At 41.4% G+C, this 26,293-nt stretch overlaps 1 protein-coding gene across 3 annotated transcripts; it reads right to left on the reverse strand.

The window, feature by feature from the left end:
• Positions 1-26,263, reverse strand: DRAM2 (DNA damage regulated autophagy modulator 2). 3 transcript variants are annotated; one of them, XM_032217990.1, is made up of 9 exons: positions 25,975-26,263; positions 25,686-25,881; positions 22,953-23,107; positions 9,534-9,601; positions 8,827-8,966; positions 7,037-7,214; positions 5,061-5,140; positions 3,475-3,567; positions 1-1,452 (listed from the first exon to the last, which is right to left on the reverse strand). In XM_032217990.1, the coding sequence occupies exons 3-9, from the start codon at positions 23,081-23,083 to the stop codon at positions 1,345-1,347; spliced, it is 798 nt and encodes a 265-aa protein (XP_032073881.1). In that variant the 5' UTR covers positions 23,084-23,107; positions 25,686-25,881; positions 25,975-26,263; the 3' UTR covers positions 1-1,344. The 3 variants fall into 3 exon arrangements, with proteins under 3 accessions (XP_032073881.1, XP_032073883.1, XP_032073882.1); XM_032217992.1 differs by lacking the exon at positions 25,686-25,881; XM_032217991.1 differs by having other exon boundaries at positions 25,686-26,263.
• Positions 26,264-26,293: the final 30 nt, after the last annotated feature.

The raw sequence follows: 26,293 nt of genomic DNA on the forward strand, positions 1-26,293 counted from the left end.
TGTCCTGGTGAAGAATAAATTTGGGGCTAATCACAGGCCTCCCTGATAGCACAGTATGATAGGTAAGTATCAGCCTGTATTTCTCAACTTTGAGGACACCATTGATCCTGGCCAAATCTTGAATTCCATTTGCAGAAATGCAATCCAAACTTGCAAGGAATCTCCACCATGCTTCACTGTTGCCTGCAGACATTCTTTATGGTATGCTCTCCAGCCTTTTGGTGAACAAACTCCTGTTACAGCCAAATGTCACATTTTGATTCATCACTCCAAAGGACCTACTATCATTTTTCTACATCCCAGTTCAGATATTTTTGTGCATAGTTGAGTCACTTGGCCTTGTTTCCATCAGACTTTTGGGGCACAATTCTTCCATGAAGACCAGTTCTGGTCAGACTTCTCCAGACAGTAGAGCAACATACCTGGGCCCCACTGATTTCTGCCAGTTCTGTGTTGATGGTACTGCTAGACATCTTCCAATGTCAAGGAAAGTGAGCATGATGTGTCTCGGTGGTTTTTTTTTACTACCGGTTTGCTCATACATGGACATGCACTTGCTCACACATGTAGCACTTCTGCACTTGCATAGAAGCATCTGGGCGGGTGGGCGGAGCCTCCTACCGCTGCCACTACTGGTTTTCCCAATCCGGGCCAAACTGGGAGCAACCCACCTCTGATGTGTCTGTCATCTGCTGCATTAAATTTCCTGTTTCCTCAGTTTTGCCCAATTCGTTGTGCTTCTTGAAAAGAACCTGAACAGCACATCTTGAAACCCCAGTCTGCTTTGCAATATTTGCCTAGGAGAGACCATGAAACTGTCTTCCACAACCTCACCTTAGTAGCAGAGTTTGACTGTGCCTCACTCAGTTTTAAGTTGTTTCTGTTTCAATTAGTGACTGTGTTTCAAACTACATATGAAATTGATGCTCATTAGACCCTGGCTTGGTATAATTGGTTAATCACATACCTGACCCTAATCCTACAAAATCCCTGACTTTGTGCAAGTGTAAGAATTGATACTATTTTGATGGCAAAAGATGGTTACCCCAAATATTGTTGATTTGGATTTCTCTTTTGTTCATTTACTTTCCATTTTCTTAATTGATAAAAATAAATTATTAACACTTATATTTCTAAAAGCATTCTTAATGTACAGCATTTTTGCACAACTGCCTAAAACCTTTGCAAAGGACTGTACGTATAGCCATGTATATGGCCTGATGCCAGTGGAATTAATAGACATCATGATTTCTGCTATTAAAAAAATGGAAGTGCTATATGTGAACCAAAGCTTCTCCCCCACACACAGAAGTACTAATTTATGTCATTTTCTGTGTTTTCTTCTCATATGCTTCCTGTGATTGGCATTCCTTGCTCATCTGCTACCAGCTGCTCTTGAGTGTGATAAAGATTAGGGCCCAATAGTATTGTTTCCGTATGCAATGAGATTTTCTACAATAAATGGTGGAAAAGAATGAAATTTATTAGTTAATTTGGTTCTGTTATGATAAAACAAAAAATGATTCTACTTTATAAAAATAATTAAGGGATATCATGGAGATTCTTAATAATTTTGTCAACATTCAAAAATTGCACAAAATCATCTCAAATCATTCCATCTCTCAGACTTTGTTCTCTTCCTTGCCTATCCCTTAAAGCAAGTACCTGAAGTCTCTGGAAGTCATTACTTCTAAATGCTGAATGGGACTGTTTCCAGAGTTTTGCCTGGACTCCTTCCTTTCCCAACAGGTGGAAAGTCTTCCTGGCTCCCCGTGAAAGGTTGTTCTCAGGTGCTCACTATGTTCTTGGAGCCCTCTGCTTTATAGCAATAGCAGTAGACTTATATACCGCTTCATAGGCCTTTCAGGCCTCTCTAAGCGGTTTACAGAGAGTCAGCATATTGCCCCCAACAATCTGGGTCCTCATTTTACCCACCTTGGAAGGATGGAAGGCTGAGTCAACCCTGAGCCGGTGAGATTTGAACCGCTGACCTGCTGATCTAGCAGTAGCCTGCAGTGCTGCATTTAACCACTGCGCCACCTTGGCTCTGCTTTGAAAGTTGTATGATGCCAGTGGGTTGGGCTTCAGAGAATCAGAATGTTTCTAGGCCCAACCATTGAGGTCACTGGCCCTGGAAGGACCCCAGAGAAAAATGAGCCTCCAAACAAATTCCAATGCTAAAGAGATATGATCAGATTCACCACTGATTTGAACATGTACAGCACTACATAAATTCTAGACCAAAAATAGGTAATGGAGAGTGAAGGGGAGAAATATTTTGCAGCACACTATCTTTAATTCCCCCTCACATTATTGAGGTAAACTACACGTTTGTATTTTTTAGGCTTATAAGCTGCTTCAACTGTACCCAATTTTAAGCAATGTATGCTTCATCTCTTATGATTAAAACAATACAAATTCCAAAAGGCCTGAGCCATCTATTCATAGGTGAAATGTTGGTCTATTGGAGGAAATGGCAACCAAAAAGATGAGTTCAACACCTCTGATAGTAATGCTCTGAATAGAGACCCAAAGGGAACCCTCCCCCTCCCTGATCTTACTAAGTGGGCATTTAACAGGCAGCCATAATCAAAGATCTCACTCACAGTAATCAGAGGAATAATATCCCTGGTTACCTGCATGACTTTCTGCAACATAGCAGCCACTTTCCCACCCCTGCCCTGGGCTTTCAGCTGATGCAAAAACCAAAATTCAAATCAGAATTGTGAAAGTCACACTTCTGAAAGTCTCTCCCTTCATCCAATTCTCAGTAACATGCCAGGTTCACCCACTCTACAATTAAATCGTGACTTAGGAGACATTTACTATGAGCAGGCTAATGTATTACTCTTCAATTTTAATTCAAAAATGAGAAAATACATTGCTAACAACTAAGCAATTTGCTCTATATTTTATATATTATTATTTATATCTTTTATAGATTATTAATTCAATTAATAATAATTTCAATTATTTTGAAAAATATAATACTTCAAGATCAGTTTCTGAAAATAAAATATTCATATATCGCTATTTAGCTTTAAGCTCAAAAATCAGGAAATAAAACATGAAATATTTTGAATAATCACCTATTTTGCTTATAATAAATATCAAAGGCTAATTTCTGTTGCCGAATTCATAATACATTTTAATAAAGTATTTTCTTAATGTCCGGTGGGTATGGAAAACTGTTTTGATGGTTTCTATTCCACCTCAATTTCAGATAAATTTCAAAATTTCCAAATAGAAGATATTTAGTAAAACAGAAACAAAACATCTGTTTCTATGACCCAACTACTATTTGTGGTTCTCATACACTGTTCACTCAAAAATGGCAAATCCCTCGCATAGAATTTGGTTCCAACTACTTTCTCTGATTGCTAAATACAATGCCATCTGTAGCCATTGTTCCTAGATTAAGGACACTTCCTGTCTACCAAAGGTATGTCTACCCAGGTAAGTAGAGAAACTTACCTGAAAATCACGGATGAAAGTCAGGAAAAAACTGACAAAAGTGAAAACCAAAGACCATTCAGAGGCTGCGGCAATGATATGAAAGATATATCCCTGTAGAAGATTTTTTTTTAAATGTATTATCAAGAGTGCTTTTCAATGGTAGAATATCATCAATTCTAATGGAGAACTCAAGTAAGGGAAACCAGTAATAAGAACAATAAGAGTGTTTTAACAAAAATGTGCAATTTATGTTTCAAGACCTTTTAAAAAGCAGTCAAAAGGCCTTAGACAATTATAGAATGATTAAAGGTTAAAGAGAGCATCACTTTCATCCATAATGTATGTTTTATGTTAATAATATTAACTAATATATTAATTAATAATAATGTATTTTACATCCATTATATGTTTATGTACATAAAAAAAAATCCTAGTGTCTTCCAGACAGATAATGCTAAACTTGCTAGCGATGATGTCCATCTAGACTGTAGAGCCCGGATGGTGAAGCTTTGGCACGTGTGCTACAGGTGGCACGTGGAGCCATTTGTCAGGGCACGTGAGGCGTTGCCGTCAGCTGGCCAGTGTGCATGTGCGCACTGGCCAGCTGAGTTCAGCCTTTTTAAAAGCCATTTTTCGCCCTCCCCAGGCTCCAGATGCTTTATAGGCTTCCCTGAAGCCTCCAGAGTGCAAAAAAACTATGGGCAAACTGGAAGTTTGGTTTGCTTATAAGGTCAGTTTAAGTCCTCCAGAGCCTTCAAGGATCTTCAGGAGGCTTCCCTGAAGGCTCCGGAGGACTAAAAACAGCCCTACGAGCAAACTGGAAGTGACTTCAGGGGTGGGGGGAGGCTTTTTTCACCCTCCCCAAGCTCCTATAAAGCCTGGGAGCCTGGGGAGGGGGAAAAAAGCATGCAAAAAATGGGGGGGGGGGGAAGGTGCCTGTCATGCACGAATGCGCACTGGGGGAGTCGCACATTGCATTATGGGTGCAACACGCCCACGCACGACCCCCCTGCGCTCCCCCCCCCCGCTTATGGCACGCAAGCCTAAAAAGGTTCGCCAGCGCTGCTCTAGAGATTATGAGAACTGAAATTTGGAAAGGCTTTAGCAATACCAAAATATAACAAGAGAGAATAAGACAAATAATTACCTAATTCTCAATGGAAATTATTAATGGCTATTAAACATGGTTTGTGTGTCTACACATAAATGCAAATACATACACTTTCTCCATGTTTACAGGCATTATACTACTTGCTGGGGGCAAAATAAAATACCTTTTGTTCATATCCTGTCTTTGAACTTCTCAGTAAAATCTAGGAATAAAACTTTGGCCTGATTCAACAGAAAACCTAACTTTATTAAACTAGCTTTATTAAATATTAAACAGGCTAGACCAGCTACCCTGGATCTCTTTTTAAATTGCAGTAATGAAGCCAACTGTAGACTTCTTGCTTATGTTTGTGTGTATTAGCAGAACTAAATATGGTATTTAACAATATATAAACACTACAATGCATTAAGAATATCTTAGAATGTCTTCTGCAATGCACTTGACACATTTCATTTGTGTCTTTGTTGTCTTTTTAAGAAAAAATCAAACTTACTTTCTCCTGGGGATTCCAACGAATCTTCTGTAGGGAATCTGTTCCACTTAAGCTGAGTAAAATGGATGTTGAAATACCCACTTTAATAATTAAGGAATATCTTTGAAAGACAGGAAATAGCCTTACTCTCCATCCATTCTTGTCTAACCCTACTTGCTTGTTTTTATTTAAAGGCTGTACACCCTTGGCCAGTGACGGCTAATCTTTTTGTTGTCGTGTGCTGAAAGCAATACGACACAACCCCCCCCCCTGCGCACCCCCCCCTCATGCGTGCACAACTCTCCCGCATATGCATGCACACACCCTGCGCATGCATGCATGACCCTCCTACACCTCCCTTGACCATTTTTGGCTTCAGGTTGGTGCAGGAGGCTTTCTAGGCCCAAAACGGGGTGTGGAGGGGGTCATGCAGCATCACTGTGTCCCATTTTGGCTTCCAGGTTGGTGCAGGCCCAAAACTGGGTGCTGTCCCCCCATTTGGCACTAACCTGGAAGCCAAAACAGGGTGCAAGGGAGCTGTGAGGCCACAGAATGCAATGCGAGAACCCCACGCTCATGCGTGCAGTTGTCTCGCACATGCATGTAAGGCAGAGACCCAAAGACCAGATGGCCGGTGGGAGGCATGCGTGCATGCTTGGTGGAGTGGGCTGAGGTGACAGCTGGCGTGCCTGCAGACGGGGCTCTGTGCCACCTGTAGAACATCTGCCATAGGTTCACCATCACGGCCCTAAGCATTTTGGGAAGGGATGGTGTAATCTTTAGTTTAAATGATTTTTTAAAGTTATCTCTAATTTGCCCCATCCTTTTAAAATGTGCCAATGATGCAACAAATGTCCCATCTGAAGGCCAGTCGGTACAAGACACAATCATGGCATTTCACTCATCCAGAAAATTGTTAAGGATCAGGGGATTCTCATAAACCTATGAGATATGGATTAAGAGGATGCAGTTGAGAAGAGAATCAACAGAAATTAGGGATTTTAACAGAAATACAAATCCTAAAACATACATACACACATACACATACATATATATACATATACATACACACACATACATACATACATACACATATAAAGTTTTAGGATTTATATTACTGTTAGAATATATATATATATACACAAACACATATATGTAAAGTTTTACCTATTCTTGTAAAATACTATATTATGAAATCCTTTTCCCAATCAATACGTGTAACATGAATGAAATAAATATGAACACAATGAATACTAATAAATTATTATGCCATAAACTTTTTAAGATTCAAACACATGCAATCAAGTGCATGAAATATTATCCAGATATGAAATACATTCATAAGAGTAATAAATAATGAAGCAAAGTAGAACTCATGATAGTGATAAAAAATTGCTGACCAGAATCGCTTTGGATATTGAGATAGGCAGTTTGTACATTTATTTATTATTTATATAAATAATATTTTTAAAAAAACATACTATGCAGTATGCATTAGTTTAGCAATATAAAATTATGTTATACATCAGGCCTGTCAAACTGGCAGCCTGCGGGCCAATGCGTCATGCATAGGCCACGCCCACCCCTGCTCTACAAAAGCGAAGAACTTCACTATAAGTCATGTGACTAGATAGTTTGACACCCATTATACACATATACAGTGTGTATAAGGGGTGGGTTCCGGCACGCGCTACTGCTGGTTTGCTTGTGTGCACGTTTTATTCTGCACATGTGCAGAACTAAAAAACAAGATGGCGGCACCAACAGCACCGACCGGGGACCCAGGCCGAACCGGTAGGAACCCACCACTGGTATACACACACAGAAACACACAGACACATATGATGTATGTATGTATGTATATATACAGTATACAGTGTGTGTGTGTGTGGATGATAGATAGAAGAAAAAGAGAGATAGAGAGAGGGAGGGAGCGAGAGAAGATACTTTATTTTCTATCTACCTCTCGTCACTTGCAGTTTTACAATAAAGGATACTACTCAATACGCTTACTATACACCATAGCAGCATTGTAAATCTGATCCAAAAAATATCCTTCCCATGAATTCGTGGTTGCATCTTATAGGAAATAATTGTCTGAAGCAGAATATATATGATTCCTAATCCAAATGCGAGGAAACTTCCAAATGTATGTATGGAATATGTAACATTTTTCTACAGAAAAATAACATAATTCAATGGTTTTTGGACAATACTGGAGTAATACTTGAAAGATTCAAACAGTATCACAAAACTTAATCTGAATAGAATCTCTCAAAATTACCAGGATTTTGGCTCAATAACAAATATCGCTATCTGCAAACCACTATAAAAACCTATAGATCTATCATTATTGGAAGTTCATTATTTAATTAAGAGAAAGATTGTAATGATATAGATCCTAAAGACAGCGATTTTGCTATAAGAAGGCAACTGTATTTAATGAGTCTCCCCCCCCAAACTACATTAATACCCACCTAACTAAATGATTAATTTAAGAAAACATTTCCCCCATTTTCTTTTGTCAGGTTATAATTCTGTGAAAAAATTAATCGGCTTTTTAAATTTTCATGAGTATGTATCTTTGCCACTGAATGTTATTAGAGCTTCTATTAATATAGAAGAGAATTTGAAGGAAAAATATAAACCATCAGTCCTGACTTCATTTATTTCCTAAACAATCACTTACATTCAATGTGCCACAGTAATAACTAATGAGTCTTCTGGTTCAATCAGTTCAGTTAAAGGAATTCTACCTCCAAGGTTCACTGTTCATTAAATATTCAGGTTTGATAAGAGATTTCTGAAGATGTCCATTAAAAACAAATCAATGCCTATCAGTCTGAAAACGGTTGCAAAATAATTTTGAAAAATCTGATGGTCCGCCATTTTACTTCAGAGACATTGTGTGAAATGAGATTGGGTACATTACTGAATTTGCTGAAGAGTGGCTATCCTGTCAAAATTGCTCTAAGAGAACTAAATAAAATAAAATAAAATTGAAATCATGGACAAAAATAGGACAACATCCTTTGCAGGCTTCTCTTGCGTGTGCTAAAAGTGCTTATGATTCCAAGATAAGATAATTGGGTAAAATGGGATTTGTGGAGAAGGCTCTTTGCTCACTTTTCTGAAGTTTGCCCCCCCCCCCAAAAAAAACCCCAACAACTAAATAACTAACTAGATTTCAGGAGGATACATAAGTCAAGGGGGAGCTTTCTAGTTGTCAGGACTGATTTTTTTCTGCTCAATTGTTATTTCTGAGAAAACATTTCTCAGAAATTGAGATTTATTTGCACTGAAATAGATCCTTTTTATTTAACTTAATTCTATTAACAGTGTAGTATGTTGCTTGCAAATATATCTATTTCAAAAGTATCATCTGGCCTAAATAAAATAAAATCATTCCAAATACCAGCAGTTTGTCCTGGAAACTTAAAAGTAACTTACATTTATTTCATTACTATCGTGTTGCTTATGGTAAATAAAATTAAGAAATAGCTATAGAAACATCCTCAGTATCCAACTATATTGTAAAAACCAATCAATACCAATTAAAGATGCTTCCAAGTAGACACATACTATTCAAAATATATTGTACATCTTGTGCTGTTTCTTTTTTGGAAGTATGGAAGAATGATGGGGGGAAATGATGTTCCCAATGTCAAATAGTATAACACATATCTTTCTTATCAAGCTTCATTTGAGCATATCCTTAGAATAGGCTATTATGATGAAGTCTTATGATGAAGATATGTACTTTTGTCATTTCAGCCAAAACACAAACCTGGAAGTTTGCAATGATGCAAATCCCAAAACAGATGACCATTCCTATCACTAAGCCAGCCTTATTGAGTCTGAGCATCTTGGGTTCATCAGGGTTCAAAACACTGACTTGTTTGTACCGAACATATATGGTGGAAATAGCTGTGAATGAACAATTGAAGCAAAGTAAGAATAGAGAAGCATATCAAATGCAATGAAGACTAATGAACGATTATAGCACATGAAAATTGTGGTCTTTTATGCAAAACATAACAAAAGAATTGTAGAAGTAGATTAACTGTCTGAGGACTCCTTTCATGCTAGGCAGAACGGGTTTGGAGACCATGATTTTTAATCCAACCATCCAATAACTTCCCGTTAAGTAACTATAGCTTACTTTCTCTGAATGTAAAGTGCAGAGTGATATGTTCTTTAGCTATTCCTGTGATAGCTTAACATCCTGTGCTTCCCTATTCTGCCCAGGTGTTGTTGGAATAGATGTTCAGACTATTTCATTAAAGTAGATGCAACTATGTATACCGTTTCAACCTTTAAAGTCTGTAAAAACTGTAGTGTTTTTGTCTTAATTGCACATACCAACTGCATTGCCCCAAACATCTTTCAGTGAATGTTCTTTTTCTTTAGTTAAGATATATTCATCTCTGTAGTCTCATTAAAGCCCACATCTAAGCAATCTCAGAAGCTCAGTATTATTTTTACTATACTTACCCAAGAAGGAAGCAAAGCACAACATTATTCCAAACAAGCATCTTTCTGGAGGGAATACCCCTGTGTCACTGAAAGATAAGCAAATTATGATACTAAGCATCCTGCAAGGCAATTGGAATGACAAAACCTATGGAATACAAAACTAACACCCATTATTTTCGGAAACAGAATTAATTAAAGATTGTATGCTAAAGTGGGCTCAAAATATTGAAGAACCAATAATGCTGGATACATGGGAAAGAATCTGGGTAAGAAATGTGAAATTTACACAAGCTCAAAACCTGAGAGAAAATTTTTATAAGATGTTCTATAGATGACATTTAGATCCTAAAAAGCTGGCTTCTATGTATCCGAATTTACAGCCTAAATGTTGGAGATGTGGTTCTCTCGATGCTACATATTTTCATATATGGTGGACCTGCCAAAAGGTTAAGGCATTTTGTATAAAAATATGGTGGATTATGCAAAATATCTTTAAAAGAAGGATAAAGTTTACTCCTCAGTTATTTCTACTAGGTATAAGTACTGATTTTACAGTGGTAGAGACTAACTTGATTCTGCACCTAATAACAGCAGCAAGACTGTTGGTGGCGCAATACTGGAAGAAGAAAGACTTGCCTACAACTCAAGAATGGACATTGAAAGTTACAAATTTAGCCGAGATGGCTAAAATATAGGCATATCTTAAAGATCATTCAAATGAGAGATATAAACGAGACTGGAAAAAATGGATTGACTATATACAAAACAAATATGGGACTAAGAAATTCCAGATAGCCTATGCTTAAGATCAGGAATGATTTAAACTGTTCAAAGTTAGCGTAGCAAGAAGAAGCTAAGATCAATGCAGAGATGTTATTAACCCTTTTTTTTTCTTTATTTCTTTTTTCTCAATATATTTTAGACTGTGTTTGCTAAAAATCTATACCGTGTACAGGCTCTGGGAAGTCGGGGGGGGAGGGAGGTGGGGTGTTGGGGGGGAGGGAGGGATATATACTAGGTTAGATACGATGTGTTAGATTTCAATGTAATGCGACTTCACATGTATACTGTTTTTCTTTAATTTCTCTGTAAAAATAGGATAAGTTAAGTACATTGACATATAGTGGAAATACACCAAGGGGAGGAGGAGAGGGATAGAAGAAAGAGGGGTAAAGAGGGCGGGAGAGAGGATAGGAGGGAGGGTGAGAAGGGAGGGAGTGGATCGGGAGAGAGGAGTGGTAGAGGGGGAGGGGAAGTAGGGTAGAGGGGGATGATGGAGGGAGGATAGAAAGTTGGAGGGGGGTGGAAGAAAGAGGTGTACGGAGAGTGGAAGAGGTATATTGGGTTTCTATTTTGGGGGGGACTGTTGACAAGAGGAATTGCTGCGATTATTGTTTAATGTTGTATGGCTCCGGCTATGCACAGTATATATGTGAGTGTATGAAAATGAAAAAATGGAAAATAAAAATCTTTTTCAAAAAAAAACCTAACACCCATTATTAATGTTGACTCTAATGATAAGTGATATAGTATGAGTAAAGATAAAGATTTCTTTGATAACTACATAGATTCTTGCAGGATAGTGGTTTCCCAATACCTATCTCTATGATGTATTTTTAAATCCCATACAAAGCCTACACACCTAGGACTTCCTGGAGATTTTTCATCCAACCACTTCTACGTCTGAGCCTGCTAAATATTTTAGAATCAGCTAATCAGCTAAGGTCAGCAATTTTTTTCTTTCCATTAAAAAAATAATATTTGTAATGATATGTGGGACTGACCCTAGAAGACTGGGGATGCTTCCCAAGAAATGATCAGATAAGAGCGGGTGTAGCACATAGGTGCATAATGAGCAGAGGAGAAAAACTCAGAAAAGAACTTCCCTAACTTGTCAGGCAGTAAAATAGATGCATTCAAACTGTATTGAAATAGCTTATCATACAGTAAACTGAGAATAATTATACTTACCAAAGCATATACATTTAAAAACAGGAAATACATATTTGTAAATAATGGCTAATATTTACATAGCATAAAGTGGTTACGCCTGTTTTACATAAGTGAGGTCAGGGTAACTTAAGACTGTTAAGACATAAATCTGAGTCCTAATATTTCTTCTCTGTTTCATTTAAGATCAGAAGCCAAGGATGCCACTGAAGCCCTAAGTAGTAACTGATGTAAAACATTGATAATATCAATATTAATGAATTTATACTTTAATAAATCAACTAACAGTTCAAGGAACTGCAGTCACTGCTATTTTGGAGAGAAAGACCGTTGGCTTACCTGAACGGTCGTTCTCGGGGCACTGCGAAGAGAGCCCAAATGCTGGGTTAACACAGCCTATCTGCCCTTGGACTGAGTGATGTTTTTCTTGACCACGCCTCCCTTTGCCTGCACATGCTCAATTCGAAAACGAAGGAACCGTCCTGTAATCAATTACAGTCAATACAGCCACATCGTTCAAAATACAAACACCCGGGTTGGTTTGGGCTCTCTTCGCAGTGCCCCGAGAACGACCGTTCAGGTAAGCCAACGGTCTTTCTCCAGTGCACTGCTCAGAGAGCCCAAATGCTGGGACATGCCCAAGCTATTGAGTCCCAGGGTGGGGAAGCGCCGAAGCCTCTGGCATTTCAGCCACTCTTTGTAATACTCTTCTGCCAAAGGAGGCTTCGGCTGAGGCAAAGGTGTCAATCTTATAGTTTCTAATAAAGGCCGTGGGGGAAGCCCAGGTGGCCGCTCTACAAATGTCTAGGATAGAGGCCTGGGTTGCCCAGGCTGCAGACGTTGCAGCGCTCCTGGTGGAGTGAGCGGTGATTCGTCTCGGAGCCGTCTTGCCCTGGTGCTCATATGCCAGTTTGATGCAAGCACGTAGCCAACGTCCCACAGTGTGAGAGGAGACCTTGCGGCCCAGGGACGCAGGGAGGAAGGAGACAAAGAAAGCCTCTGACCGGCGGTAGTCCTTTGTTCTCTTTACATACGTGCGCACGGCCCGTCTCACGTCCAGCTTGTGCCACTCACGCTCCTTAGGGTGAGAAGGATGGGGACAGAAGTTGGGCAAAATAAGTTCTTGAGTCCTGTGAAACAGGGAGTTAATTTTCGAAGCAAATGACGGATCAAGTCTCAATATTACTCTGTCCGGGTGAACTACGCACAAATCCTCCCTGACAGAGAGCGCAGCAAGCTCGGCTACCCTGCGAGCGGATGTAATGGCCACCAGGAAAGCGGTTTTGATGGTGAGGTAGCGCAGACTGGTCTTTTTCAAAGGCTCAAATGGGGCTTTGGTCAGGGCCTTAAGCACAAATGGAAGATCCCATGACGGATACCGGTGAACAGTTGGAGGGCTGATGTTCACTGCTCCCTTGAGAAAGCTCTTGATCTGGGGGAGCTGACTCAGCGAGCGAGAGGAGCCCTTTGCCAGGATGGTAGACAACGCTGCAACCTGGCGTCTGAGGGTGCTGACTGCAAGGCCCTTATCCAGACCCTCTTGCAAAAAGTCTAGGGTCTGGGGGATCGAGGCTGAGGAGGCCTCTATGTTCCTAGTCTTGCACCACCGTGAGAAGGCGGCCCAGGTGGCATCGTAGATTCTAGTCGTAGAGGGCTTCCTGGACGCTTGGATTGTTCGAATGACCTGGTCAGAGAATTTTTGCTTTCTCAGGAGCTCCCCTTCAAGTGCCAAACGGCTAGCTGCAGCCACTGGGGCTCCGGATGGGTGATGGCCCCCTGGCTGAGGGCAATCTTGTCCCGGGGGATTCTCCAAGGTCTTTGAACTGAGAGGCTGACCAGGTCTGCGTACCAGGGCCTTCTGGGCCAGAAGGGAGCCACCAGAATGAGGTCTGCCTTTTCGGTCAGGAGCTTGTTCACCACTTGAGGGATGAGCGGAAGTGGAGGGAAGGCATACAGAAGTCCCTGAGGCCACGCTGACCTCAGAGCATTGGTTCCCTCCGCCTGGGGCGAGTGGTAGCGACTGAAGAAGCGTGGGAGCTGTGTGTTGTTGTGTGTGGCAAACAGGTCTACCTGTGGCTTGCCGAACCTCCTCACGATCTGCTGGAACAGGTCCGGGTGCAGGCGCCACTCCGAGTGGTCGATGCGTTGGCGGCTCAGCCAGTCTGCTTCCCGGTTGCTTACGCCGGAGATGTGATCTGCACTGAGAGAAGCCAGATGACGTTCCGCCCACCTGCCCAGCGCTTCTGCCTCGAGCATGAGGGCCTTTGATCGAGTGCCCCCTTGCCGGTTTATGTGCCCTTTTGTCGCCACATTGTCTGTCATCCACAGTACATGAGCCCCTCTTACTAGAGATGCGAACTTTCTCAGCGCTAGGCGAGCTGCCCTCAGTTCCAGCCAATTGATGCTGTGGGTGGCCTCCCTCTGAGTCCATCGGCCTTGGGCTAGGTGGCCCTGACAGTGGGCGCCCCACCCCAGGAGGCTGGCATCCGTGGTGACAACTAGTCTCTCCGGCTCCTTGAACAGGCAGCCCTTCCTGACTGCCTTGGACCTCCACCATGCCAGAGACCGGATCACCTTTCGTGGGAGCCGAACCCGCCTGAGTGAGTTGCTGTTCCTGGCCCTCTGCACTGGCAGCAGAAACCACTGCAGCTCCCTGGCGTGAAGGCGAGCCCAGGGAACCACCCCCAGGCACGAGATCATTATCCCTAGGAGCTGGGACAGCTGAATGATGGGTACCGACCTGGCAAGGCTGCAGTGCTTCACTCTGCGTCTCAGGTTCGACAGCCGGTCTGGCGAAAGAAATACCTGGCAGGAGGTGGAGTTGATGACCGCACCCAGGTGCTGTATACAGGTGGATGGTCGGAACTGGCTCTTCTCCATGTTTTTTTTTTTTTTTTTTTTTTTTTTTTTAGTCTTCAAATAAAATATTTTATTCAATTTTCACATTCCATTTGCAATCATTTATATACAGGGTATTTACTATAAGAAAAGAAAAAAAAAAAAGGGAATAAAACGAACAAGTAAAAAGGAAACACAACTCATCATTCACAACCCCACCTAACCCTTGCATCCTCCATACACCCCATCTACCCCCTCCAACTTTCCTTTCTCCCTCTAACACTCCCCTCCTACTTCCCTTTCCCCTCAAACCTTCCTTCTCCCCTTACTCCCCAGACACCCTCCTTACATTCCCCTTACTCCTTACATTCCCCTTACTCCTTCCTACTCCTCCCTCTTCCTTCCCTCTACCTCCCTCCTTGGTGTATGCCTTTATTTGAATGTTGTTTGATCTGATAAAAGTAAAATGAACCAAGGAAAAAAATAATAATAATAATAATAAAAAAAAAAAAAAAAAAAGGACCACCGTATATAAATACATTCTTGTTCTTATTAAGACTATGTTAACACCCCCCCACCCCACCCCCCACAATCCCCATCCCTAATCCTCCCGACTTCCCAGGGCCCACACCTGGCATTACCTTCTATCTAAAATATCTTGTATACATATGAATTAAAAAAATAAAAGTAATATATCAAAAAAAAAAAAAAGAAAAAAAGAAAAGCAGAGAAAGAAAAAAAAAGGAAAAAAAGAAAAGAGAAAAGAGAAAAAAGAAAAAAAGAAACCACTCTTTGTGTTGATCTCAGCCCCCCATCTTTATCTATGCTTAAATAATATAAATCATTCTATCTATATTTTATTCTCATCTCTTACTTCTTTGCTATTTACCCCGACCTTCTGTAGGCTCTCCCGTTCCCTTCCTAAACCTCATGATCCCTTCCAATAAGATTTAAGCAGCGTGATTCATGCCATATATTCAAATATAACTTTACAGACAAGTAATCAAACTTTCCCTTCTAGTAAAATTTAAACAGCGTAAATGATCTTTCTTTACCCCTTTTTCAAACAGTAATTCAAAATAATCTAACCAGATTTCCCCTTCTTAGTAAAGTTAAGCAGCGTAGATCAGATATTACTTTACACAGGAATCAATTTCTATCTTAAGATAATTCCAACCGACTTCCCCTTCTAATAGGATTTAAATAACTTAGTTCATTCCACATGTATTTTACCCTCATCCCCCACTTGTCTGATATTTACCACTATCAAATTTATACTACCATTTGTTTAAAATATAACTCAGAGCGATTTGTAGCATAAATCATTCCACATATTCCAATAATACTTTCAGCAAGAATCAGTTAACCTTCTATTTTAAGGTAGTCGCTTCTAACAAAGTTTAAACAACATAAATCATTCCGCATTCTTTTTACAGTTATCTTAAAATAATCCCAAGCGGCTTCCTGTTCTAATAAGCTTTAAACAACGTAAATTTTGCCCTCTTCCCTTGCTTGTCTGATATTTACCACAAATAACGTAGTTCATTCCACATGCATTTTACCCTCATCTCTTGCTTGTCTAATATTCTCCAGACTTTCCAATTTGTTCTCTATTTCAGCAGAGTAATCTGACAGGGCAGACACGGCTGCAAACGTATTCGCCTTCATTTGATTAACTTTAGATTTTAGATCATCATAAAGTTGCAATACAAATTCCTTAAGTTCTTGCTTAAAGGCATTAAAGATTTTAAAGAGATATTCCTGTGTTAAAACTTCTCCAGTAGAGGGCGTAGGAGACAAAGGCTGTGTTTCCAATAAAAATTCTTTACATTCTTTAGACACATTTGTAGCAAGACGCTTCTTTGACTTGGGTGGCATAATAGATAAGCAAGTAAGCAGAGCTTCGCTCCCCTCTATTTCCAAAGAAGAAGAGTTTATTTTGTTAAGGAGCGGTCTGCAAGAAGATAACACCGGCTGAGTACATCAATCATCCACGGAGAGAAATCGCCATTTTAAGGTCTGTTTAGACAAAGAAGTCTCTAAGACGAATGGTGCTGGTATTTACGATAGTAATGAAAGCATAAATCTCACAGGGGTGGGACCCGCCCGTATCAATTCTAGCTTGAGAAAACTTTATTTTGTCCTGGGGGGGGCTAGCCTGTCTGGGGCTGCCAAAAAAAAAAAAAGGCAGCTGAGAAGAAATGGCTGGAGATAAACGCTCCGCTTCGGCTGGATCTAATCTCTTTCCACAGCCAAAAAAGAAAAAAGGCTGTGGCTTACGATTAGACCCTAGCCTACGGAGCTATCCTCCCTGCCCCTTTCTTAGCCAAAAAGGGGTGCTATCTATGATCTTAATTAGATATACAGACCAGATCTCTGAGGAGCTCGGTGGAGCCCTCCTCGGCAACAGGCCACGCCCCCAGGAAGTCGCTCTTCTCCATGTTGACAGAGAAGCCATGGTACTGCAGGGTCTGCACAGTTAGAGAAACATCGCGGTGTGCCTGCTTGGTGGTGAGAGAGTGAATGATTATGTCGTCTAAATAACATTCCAGACGAACCGGATGGTTGCGGAGATGAGCCGCTAGCACTGCCAGAATTTTGGTGAATGTTCTGGGCGCAGATGATAGCCCGAAGGGAAGAGCCCTGTACTGGAAATGCTTCCCTTCCGCGTAGAACCTCAGGAACCGCCTGTGGGCCACATGGATGGGGACATGCAGGTAGGCCTCTTTGAGATCTATTGATGTCAATAGGTCCCCCTCCCTCACACAGCCCAGGATGGAGTGGAGTGACTGCATCTTGAACCTCTTGTAAGCCAGATGCTGATTTAGGCTCTTGAGGTCCAAGATGGCCCTCCACCCCCCTGAACTTTTGGGCACTAGGAAGAGGATCGAATAGAAGCCCCTCCCCTGCTGATCCTTGGGGACTGGCTCTATCGCCTCTATCTCTAGGAGATGGCAGATTTCTGCCCTCATGCGTTCCCTCTTTTCTGGGTTCCTGGGGGTAGGACAGCGGATAAACTTTATTTGGGGAAAGGATAGGAAGTCCAGGAGAAGGTCCTTGCGAATGGTGTTGAGGACCCACTTGTCCGATGTTATCTCCTCCCACCTGTCGGCATACAGCCGTAGCCGACCCCCGATGGGGGGATCCCTGTGACCGTCACTTTCCCTTACGAAAGGGCCGGGATCCACCACTGTTGTTTCCTCCTCCTCGGAATGGTCTCCGAAAGGAAGACTGGGATTGGTTGGCACGAGCCCCGAAGGATCTGTCTTGGTGCCTATCCCCCCCTGCCTGAAAGGGCCTCTGATAGGAGGAAGGGTGAGAAGATTGCCCTGTTTCCTGGCTCCTGTAGGGTCTCTTACGAAAGGACCCCGCCCCTTTCCGGTCACCCCTTTTAAAGGTTGCCGGAAGGATCTTGCGTTTGTCCTTGGTTTCGGTGACAAACTTGTCCAGGGCCTCTCCAAACAGAAAGCCCCCTTTAAATGGGGCCGATGCCAGCTTCCATTTAGCCTTCATTTCGGCCTGCCAGTGCCTGAGCCATAGGAGGCGGCGGGAGGTGATATTGGAAGCTAGAGCTCTGGAAGAGAATTTTGCTGCTGTCAAGGTGGCATCCGCCGAATACTCGACAGCGGTAATAATCTTGGTTAGCTCATGACGCCACCTAGATTTCCTGGGCGGGGGTCTGGACCTGAGTTGGCGCAGCCAGAATAGGGTGGCCCTAATAAAAAAGGAGGCAGAGGTGGATGCCTTGATGGCCCAGGCAGACGCCATGTGTGTTTTCTGACATGCCTTTTCTGACCTCTTATCTTCTGCCTTAAGTCCCTCTAGGAGCTCAGCTGGCAGGTTGGAATTGGAAGTCAGAGACACGACTGGGGCATCTACTTCCGGGAATTTGAGGATTTCCTCCATTTTATCTTCTACTGCATATAGAGTTCTATCCCCCCCACTGGGGTTGGTCAGGGTGCCTGGCTGTAGCCACTGGCGCCGTACCGCGTCCATAAATAGGTCTGGCACAGGAATAACCTCAGGAGTTTCTACTGTCTCTTTGAACAACCCATGCTTAAGATCCTTGGAAGTGGAAGCCTGAGAGGCCTCAGGCCTGGAGGTGGGGCCTAACTCTGTGGCCGTCATGGCTTTGTGCAAGATAGACTTGAATAATGACGGTTGAAATAGGCCAGAGAATTTTGGCTTGTCAGGGGTGGGGTTTTCATCTTCGGAAAGGGCGAAAATCTCCCCTTCTTCCTGCTCAGAACTTGATAACCCAGAGTGAGAGGGGCTTGAAGATGGGGAGGAGGATACAGGCTCCTTAGAGGTGGAGGCCCGAGGTTTGCGTTTCTCCTTTGGGGCCTTGCCCTTGCGAGAGCCCTTGCGCTTAATGCCTTCAGCTATCCCTTGGGAGATGGCTAAGGCAATTACCTCCCTCATTTCATCCGAGAGAGCAGGACTTTTCCCCCTTTTTTTTCTTTTGCTTACTGGGCCTGCGCTGGCTAGGCCTGCCTGAGCTGGATCCACCCTTCCCAAAGGGGGAATTCTGGACAGAATCTCGTTCCTCTCCGATGGAGGAGCTAGGGGAGTCGGGGTACCCCCAAGATGCTTCAGGAGATGGATCCCTGGATGCATAGTTATCCCCAGACAAGAATTCACTGTCCCCGGGGGATTGGGCCTCACGATCAGGGGAAGCTGACTCCCTGCTGCGACGGTCTGGGCTAGGTTCTGGCTGAAGGGGCCTTGAAACCTCCCTGGGATCCACTGTGGCTCTTGGAGAAGACCTTCCAAGTGAGCCTTTGTGCCCTTTGCCTTTATTTACAGAGGGATCCAGCTTGCAGCGCTTGCTGGAGGGCCCCACCTGATCCCCTAAGGCCTCCCTGCATTCCTCAGCCATTTCAGGTCCCCACGAGGCCTGGAAGATAGCTGGAGTTGGGATGGGCACGCGCTGGCCTTTGCAGTCCAAAAGCGCTGGCAGAATCTCCAGGAGGGAAGGGCCGCCTTGGGGTCGGATTTCCTTCCTCCCACCGCCCTCGGTTCCCCGAGACTTAGCTTATTTTCCGGAGGGAGAGACTAGCTGGCTTCCCAGACTAGCTCCCAGCCTCCCCGCGGCGTTCTGCAGTCGTTGAGGGCTCGCTGAGGCTCCGTTGGCTGGCTGGGCTCTTCTTGCTGCCTTGTTCCTAGCACGCTCTGAGCTCTGCCGCGTGAGTCGGAGCGATCCAAAATGGCGGGGGGTGCGCACGCAGCCGCTTCCCGCTCTTTCCAGCCCTGAAAGGCGCGCGAAGGCTCCAGCCGTCGCTGCTGTTGCCGGGCAAAATGGAGCAGGCGAGGGAATCCTAGCAATCCGGCTCACCTGCTTTAGAGCCTTCTCAGAGCCTTGCTGGACTTTTCCTCCCCCTGGGACGCCCCTGTTCCAACAGGGAACTTGGTTTATCCCACTAATTGCTCCCTTGCTAGCCAGCCCCCGCTGTGCAAGCCTTTTCAACCCCCTGCAGTGCTTGCAATTAGCAACAGCAGGGAAAACCCGCAGCCCTTCTCTTAAAGCGACGGAAGCCTCACTGGAGGCAAATAGACAGACCTGATGTAGAAGCGTGATTTCCTCTATCTGAGAATTTAAACGTGGTCCAAATTGGGAAACTTTTTCCAGCCTTTCTGCTCTTAGACTGGAGCTCTCCCAAAACAGCCCTAACTCGGGCGGACTGAGTTTTCGAATTGAGCATGTGCAGGCAAAGGGAGGCGTGGTCAAGAAAAACATCACTCAGTCCAAGGGCAGATAGGCTGTGTTAACCCAGCATTTGGGCTCTCTGAGCAGTGCACTGGAGAAAAGCATTGTAGAGATATACTATTTCCAGCTTCAATTATACAATGATGCTTACAAAATAACATCTCTAACCCAGGCCTAAGCTATTGCTTCCTAGATAATATATAAGAGATCAAATATCTTAATAGATACTGTAGTCTTGCAATTCATAAGCAAATTCCAAGTTTTGAGGAGCAATATGTCAAACTGGTTTAGAACCAAGGCTTGCTAAAAAAGAGAAGCAGCAGCTTGAAATAGCAGGAAGAGAAAGAAAATACTGTACCTTATTTAACATTGCACAATTGTACATGCAAATCTCAAATCTTTTTATTCTCTAATAATAAAGTACAATGAATTGCAGCTGTTATGCTTTAGAACTTCAGACAGCTCATTGTAAATGCAGGAACTATGTACATAATTTTTACTATTTCGAGATGTGAAGGATAGACATTTGGTATAGATTTTGACTGCAGAACTAAGTGTTCTCTTTTGCTGGTCCCTTGTAAGAGAGGTATAGTTGCTTTGAGTCATGGAGCCAAGATGTAATCTGAAAATTTTGACATCTTTAGCAGACCAATTTTTGGTTCTACTAATTAGCTAGAACAGGCATGTCCAACCTATGGTCAATGGGTCACATGCAGCCCTGAACATTTAGTCACATGGCCTCACAAGATATAATGAAAATATTTTTAAAAATAAAGGAAGTTTGTTTTTTTTATATTTTATATATAATATTTGTATATGTTGTCCAGGCAAGCCAAAAAGGTTGGACATCCATGAGCTAGTGGTCCTAAAAATATGAAAAATATAAAAGATGTAAATATAAGAATTTAAATTTACAGCAAAATTGATGTGGTGGAGAGAGGAAGGAAAAGAACAGTATTATTACTGTACAGTAGTTAGAGTATTTCCAGAAGTAAATGAAAGTTCAGATATACATCCACCATAATTATAGAGTTGTAATATACACCAAAGGAATCAAGATGATAAAACTTAACATTATTTGAAATAAATTTATTGGGCCTATGAACACCTTGGGAATGATCCAATAAACATCTTTAGATATAGTTCTTGACTTATGACCATAATGCAGACTGCCCATTCCAGCTGTAATTTGTGATAGCCATAAAATGGGTCAAGTGTTTTTTTGCAGAAGTCATTAAACAAATCCAGTCATTAAGCAAACACCACAATCATTAAGTGAACCTGTTGTTTGCTACCAAATGTTTTTGACAAAATTGGAAGTAAATGCCAATTTTCAGTGTGTTGTTAGTTGCAAGTCATGTCCGACCCATTGCGACCCCATGGACTCCCCCCGAAGTCCATTTAAGCTCACGTCTACTGCTTCAGTGACTCCATCCAGCCACCTTCTTCTCTGTCGTCCCCTTCTTTTGTCCTCAATCTTTCCCAGCATTAGGCTCTTCTCCAGTGAATTTTCAGTAAAATGTTGTAAATCATGGTCACATGACCACCGGATGCTGTAAATGGTGATAAATGTAGACCAACTGCCTGAAATGCTATCCTGTGACTGTGAGGGAGATGACTCATAAGTACCTTTGGTAGGGTCCATTATAATTTCAACTCTGGTCGTTAAGTTCAGAATTATTTGTACTGTGAAGTTCCACAATGAAAGGAAACAAAGAAAACCACCAGTATGTTCCTGTACTTTCTTCACTCCAATTCAGTTCAAGGAGCTTTGAAAGGAGATTTCTAAACATACTCATATCTGTTTCTTACGTTACATAGTATATTTGGTCTGATACATGTATTTTTTAACAGACAAGCCATTTTGGAAAACATATGGATGAAAAAATATATTTAAAGTAAGTAAATAAATATGGAAATACATATGATATCCTGCCACCTTGGTAACTTTTTGCAAATCTAATTAAAAGAGCAAGGGAAAGAGGGAACAATCACTTTAGTATGTGTGTATAAATGTGCTGTGTGTGTGTGTTGGCTGTGGTTAGAATGCAGCATTGCAGGCTAATTCTGCCAACTGCCAGAGTTCAATTCTGATCAGCTCAAGGTTGACTCAGCCTTCCAAGGTTGGTAAAATGAGGATCCAGATTGTTCAGGGCAATATGCTAATTCTATAAACCACCTAGAGGGGTTGTAAAGCACTATGAAGCAGTATAAGCCTGCTATTGCTATTGTTGTATATAAGTGCATGTCTATGTATCTTATGAATAGTTTATGAAATAAAGTTCATCCATTTTGATATAAAGAGATAAATCTAACAATATTTGTTAAAAGAAAATTGACAATAAAGAAAAAAAATCCACTACTGCTGTTAAGTCTTTCAAATTCAAAAGGAATGTTAATGTATTTTAAATTTGTCTTTTAATTTTATAATAAACTCAAATTACTAAATGCTGTGGCTTTAACCTACTGTATTTTTTGGAGTATAAGACGCACCTTTTTCCCTCAAAAAGAGGGTGAAAATCTGGAGCGTCTTATACACTGAATACAGTATTTTTGGCCTCCAAAACCCCGCCCTTTGCAAAAATGGCTGTGCATACTTTAGGAGGCTTCCAGAGTGCTCCTAGGGGCTTCCTCCCCCCCCAGTTCCCAGGAGCACTCTACAAGCCTCCTAAACGTTATGCATGCCCTTTTTGTGACAAAAACCGGGCCCGTTTTCGTGAAAAACAGGCCGCTTTTGGGAGGTCTGCAGAGTGCAAAACTTTTTTTTTATTTGCCTCTTCAAAATCTTGGTGTGTCTTATACTCCGGTATGTCTTATACTCCAAAAAATACAGTAACTCCATTTTAAAAAACTTTTAAAGCAAAAAACAGGAGGGTAAGATAAGTTTCATAGATGTAACATTTGAACATAAATTGCAATGCAAAAATATAAAGTATACTGACCTGATATAGGGTACGAAAGGGTCAATATGGTTTAAGAGTACTCCAATAACATATGGAAACACTATAGCAGCAGACGAGCAAATAACCAGGGCAGAAGGCAAGAAACTCAGTCCTTGCTGAAACCACCACATTTCAAAATGATCCAGAGTCAAATACTGAAATAAATAAATAACATTTTCTTTCTTCTTGTCTTGAAAGCAAATAAATTGTATGTATTTATTTACAACAACATTTCTACACCATTCCATTTCTTCTAATTCATTAATATACTATCCTTCTGTCCTCTATTTGAAAATATTTCCAGTCCAATCTTTTCATTGAATTATCGAATCAGGACATCATTTGAAACAGTATTTTCAGCTTCCCTATTTAAGTTATGTTCTAACTCTAGCTCAAATGATGATAAAGTGAACAAACTATTTGGAGCATGTTTTTAAGAAGAGGAAGTGGGGGAATGAAAAAATCAAATCAAAATATTGATAACCTTTACCTTTTAGTCTAAAAATAAGTGGAACCCAATTTAGCCTTTAATATATACAATTATATATTTTGTAACAGAAAGTACAAACAACCACATTTATGCCTCCCACATCCTCCATTCCAACTCCACAGGACTGCCTTTAAAGACCATCTAGAAACTGGAGATAATGCAAAATACATCTAAAGGAAATAATCTGTTATGTCACATAACATTAGCACTGCAGGAACTGAGATGCTGATGAGACTGGATTTCACATTTTTGTCCATCGAGTTTTTCCCAAGGACCCTGGGATAGGCAGATATTGTTTGATATTGTTAAAGGTACTGTCACGGGATGTAAGCTATTCCAAATGAAGATGTCTTTTGCGATTGACTGGTGTTGATGTTGTCAATGCCAGTGGTGTTCCAATTGTTTTGGGACTGCTTCCAAGAGCCTATTATGTCAACCAGATGTTTAGACTGGATTTGGCATTTTTGTCAAGAAACTGGCATGATGGACCTCAGATGGCTTCATGCCTATGGTGGAATTAGAACTCAGTCTCGCAATTTTTAGCCTGATGCCCACAACTACAATCAATAGACTATAAAGTCTACATGGCTGAGGACCTGATTATCTCTAAGATTGCTTACTTCAAATAGAATCTCCCCAAAACATACTTGCAGGGAGTATATGCTAAGAGTTTCATCTTCCATGAGAGCTCAGAGACAATCTCTCAATGTGTAAGTTGCCTTCTTAAAGAATAATTTATCTCTGAAACAAAATATGCATCCTCACTTTTGTTCATTGAAAGGCTTAAGTTTCACCCTTTTCGATAAATATTAGGAAGCTGTGGAATGAGTAAAGGATGTACACATGATTTATTATTTCAATTTATATAGCTGTCCATTTCAAATATATGACTCTAGGTAACTACAGCAATTAAAAACAAAATAAAATTCATGCAATATTAAAATTAATGTAGAATCATATTTAAAAACAGAATACAATTCATAGCCATGTTATTCCAAAATCCATTATCAACAATAATTAACATAAATCATGGCATGGGTACTGTCATACAATGAGATCCTCGCATCCAATGGCAAAGCCAATTCTTTAAGGCCTTATGAAAAGCTGATAGGTTCAGGACTAATCTGATCTCCAGAGTGTTTGGGGGGGGGGGGAGAGAAAGAGAAGGGGGGAGGGAAGGAGATTCCAAAGGGTAGGACAAACAATAGAAAATGAAGGATATTGTTTATTATGGACTATTATTATAATATGCATGTTTCATTGTTATATTTAAATGTAATCTTTACTTTATAAACCACATTGATTCAACAACACAGAGAGTATAAAAGTCTCTGTAATAATTATGATGACATAAGATACATACCCACAGAAGCTAATTCTGGAGCAAAGCAACATTCTACAAGTATTTTATTTTGTTGCACAACAATGTGCCACTGGAATTGCAACCAATAAAATAGAACAGCCTTAGATAATTGCACTTTAACATTGATAATAGTCAGCCGTTAATTGCCCAGAGATGAGATAATATCAAAACAGATTAGTAGAAGAAAGAAAAGTGAATTGTTGAAGATCTGAAAGGTCTCAAAAGGGAATGGGTAGAATGAGAAGAAACTTTTTTTCTGTCTTCCATTTTTCAAGATTTTAAAAAGCACCTACAAACAAGGGCTGCCTTAACCAGTGAAAAGGATTTTTGCATCTGCAATTATTTAGAAATATTATGTGTTGCGGAGAAGAATAAAAGTCCATCTTGACTTCTAATTCATCTTTATTATATATTGTGCCTTGGTAAACGGATACAGTTTTATCCATTGTGACTTCTATGGAACTGGGATGATGGGTGCCAATGAAATTCTGTAACTAGTCAAACCCATGCAACCAATATTTTCTGCAGCCCATTTTGAAACTCAATTGCTCCTTTTCAATGAAACATTTACTCTGCCCCAAGACAAATCTCAGCCACTTATCGATCAATCTCTTTATCCATTAATCTGTCTCCCTGTAATGCACTTCAAAATTCAAAATCTCTATATAATTTGCATCAATTGGACGAGAGAACTGAGCACAGCAAACAACTTGCATCTTTAAACTACACTATCAATAATTTTATTAAGAAAAAAAAGTTTTAAACTGTTTGTTCTCCATACTGTATTATGGAGAAGTAGCCGTTTCAGTTTCACATTTAAGACCTGCCCTTTTTTTTTCTTTTTTTTAACCAGAGAAAATAGGAAAGAGGGACAAAATACCTGACAAAGCCGATTTATTACTATCACTAGCAACTGTCGGTCGGGAACACCTGAATCCGAGAGTCTCTGCTTCAACCAAGTGGTTCAGCCAGCTTAGGAAGATGCTGGAAGTGGAAGCTATTTTCCTAAGGAAAGCTTGTCCTCTCCTCTCTCTCGGGCACCATCGTAACGAACATTATATATTCTCTCTCTTTTCCTGGTGTTTTGAAAAATACAAAATATAAAAGCAACAGCTGCAACGATTACTTTTCTTCAGCTTTCGATTTCTATTTTATGACTTCGCCCTCACCTCGGACGTATCCTAGACCCAGACTTTAAAAAGCTGCCTCACACGATACAAACTCAACTTCCGCCACCAGCAGCGCTTTGGCAGCCTCCTCCTCCGGCCCGAGCGGCAGAGAAACCAGCGCTGTCCCTTGCAGGGTGGAGCCTGACCCCGTCGTCGTTTGTGCTGGGCGAAGCGCGCTCTGACATTCTATCCCTCCAAACGAGGTTACTCCAGTTATTTAAGCTCACGCTCTCTCGCGACCGCCTCATCTCACCGCCCCCCTGGCGCCCTGGGCGAAGTGGGCGGGAAACGACGGAAGCAATCAGAATTCGCTCCCTCC

Source organism: Thamnophis elegans, chromosome 5, assembly GCF_009769535.1.
Source record: "Thamnophis elegans isolate rThaEle1 chromosome 5, rThaEle1.pri, whole genome shotgun sequence".
Classification (NCBI taxonomy): domain Eukaryota; kingdom Metazoa; phylum Chordata; class Lepidosauria; order Squamata; family Colubridae; genus Thamnophis; species Thamnophis elegans.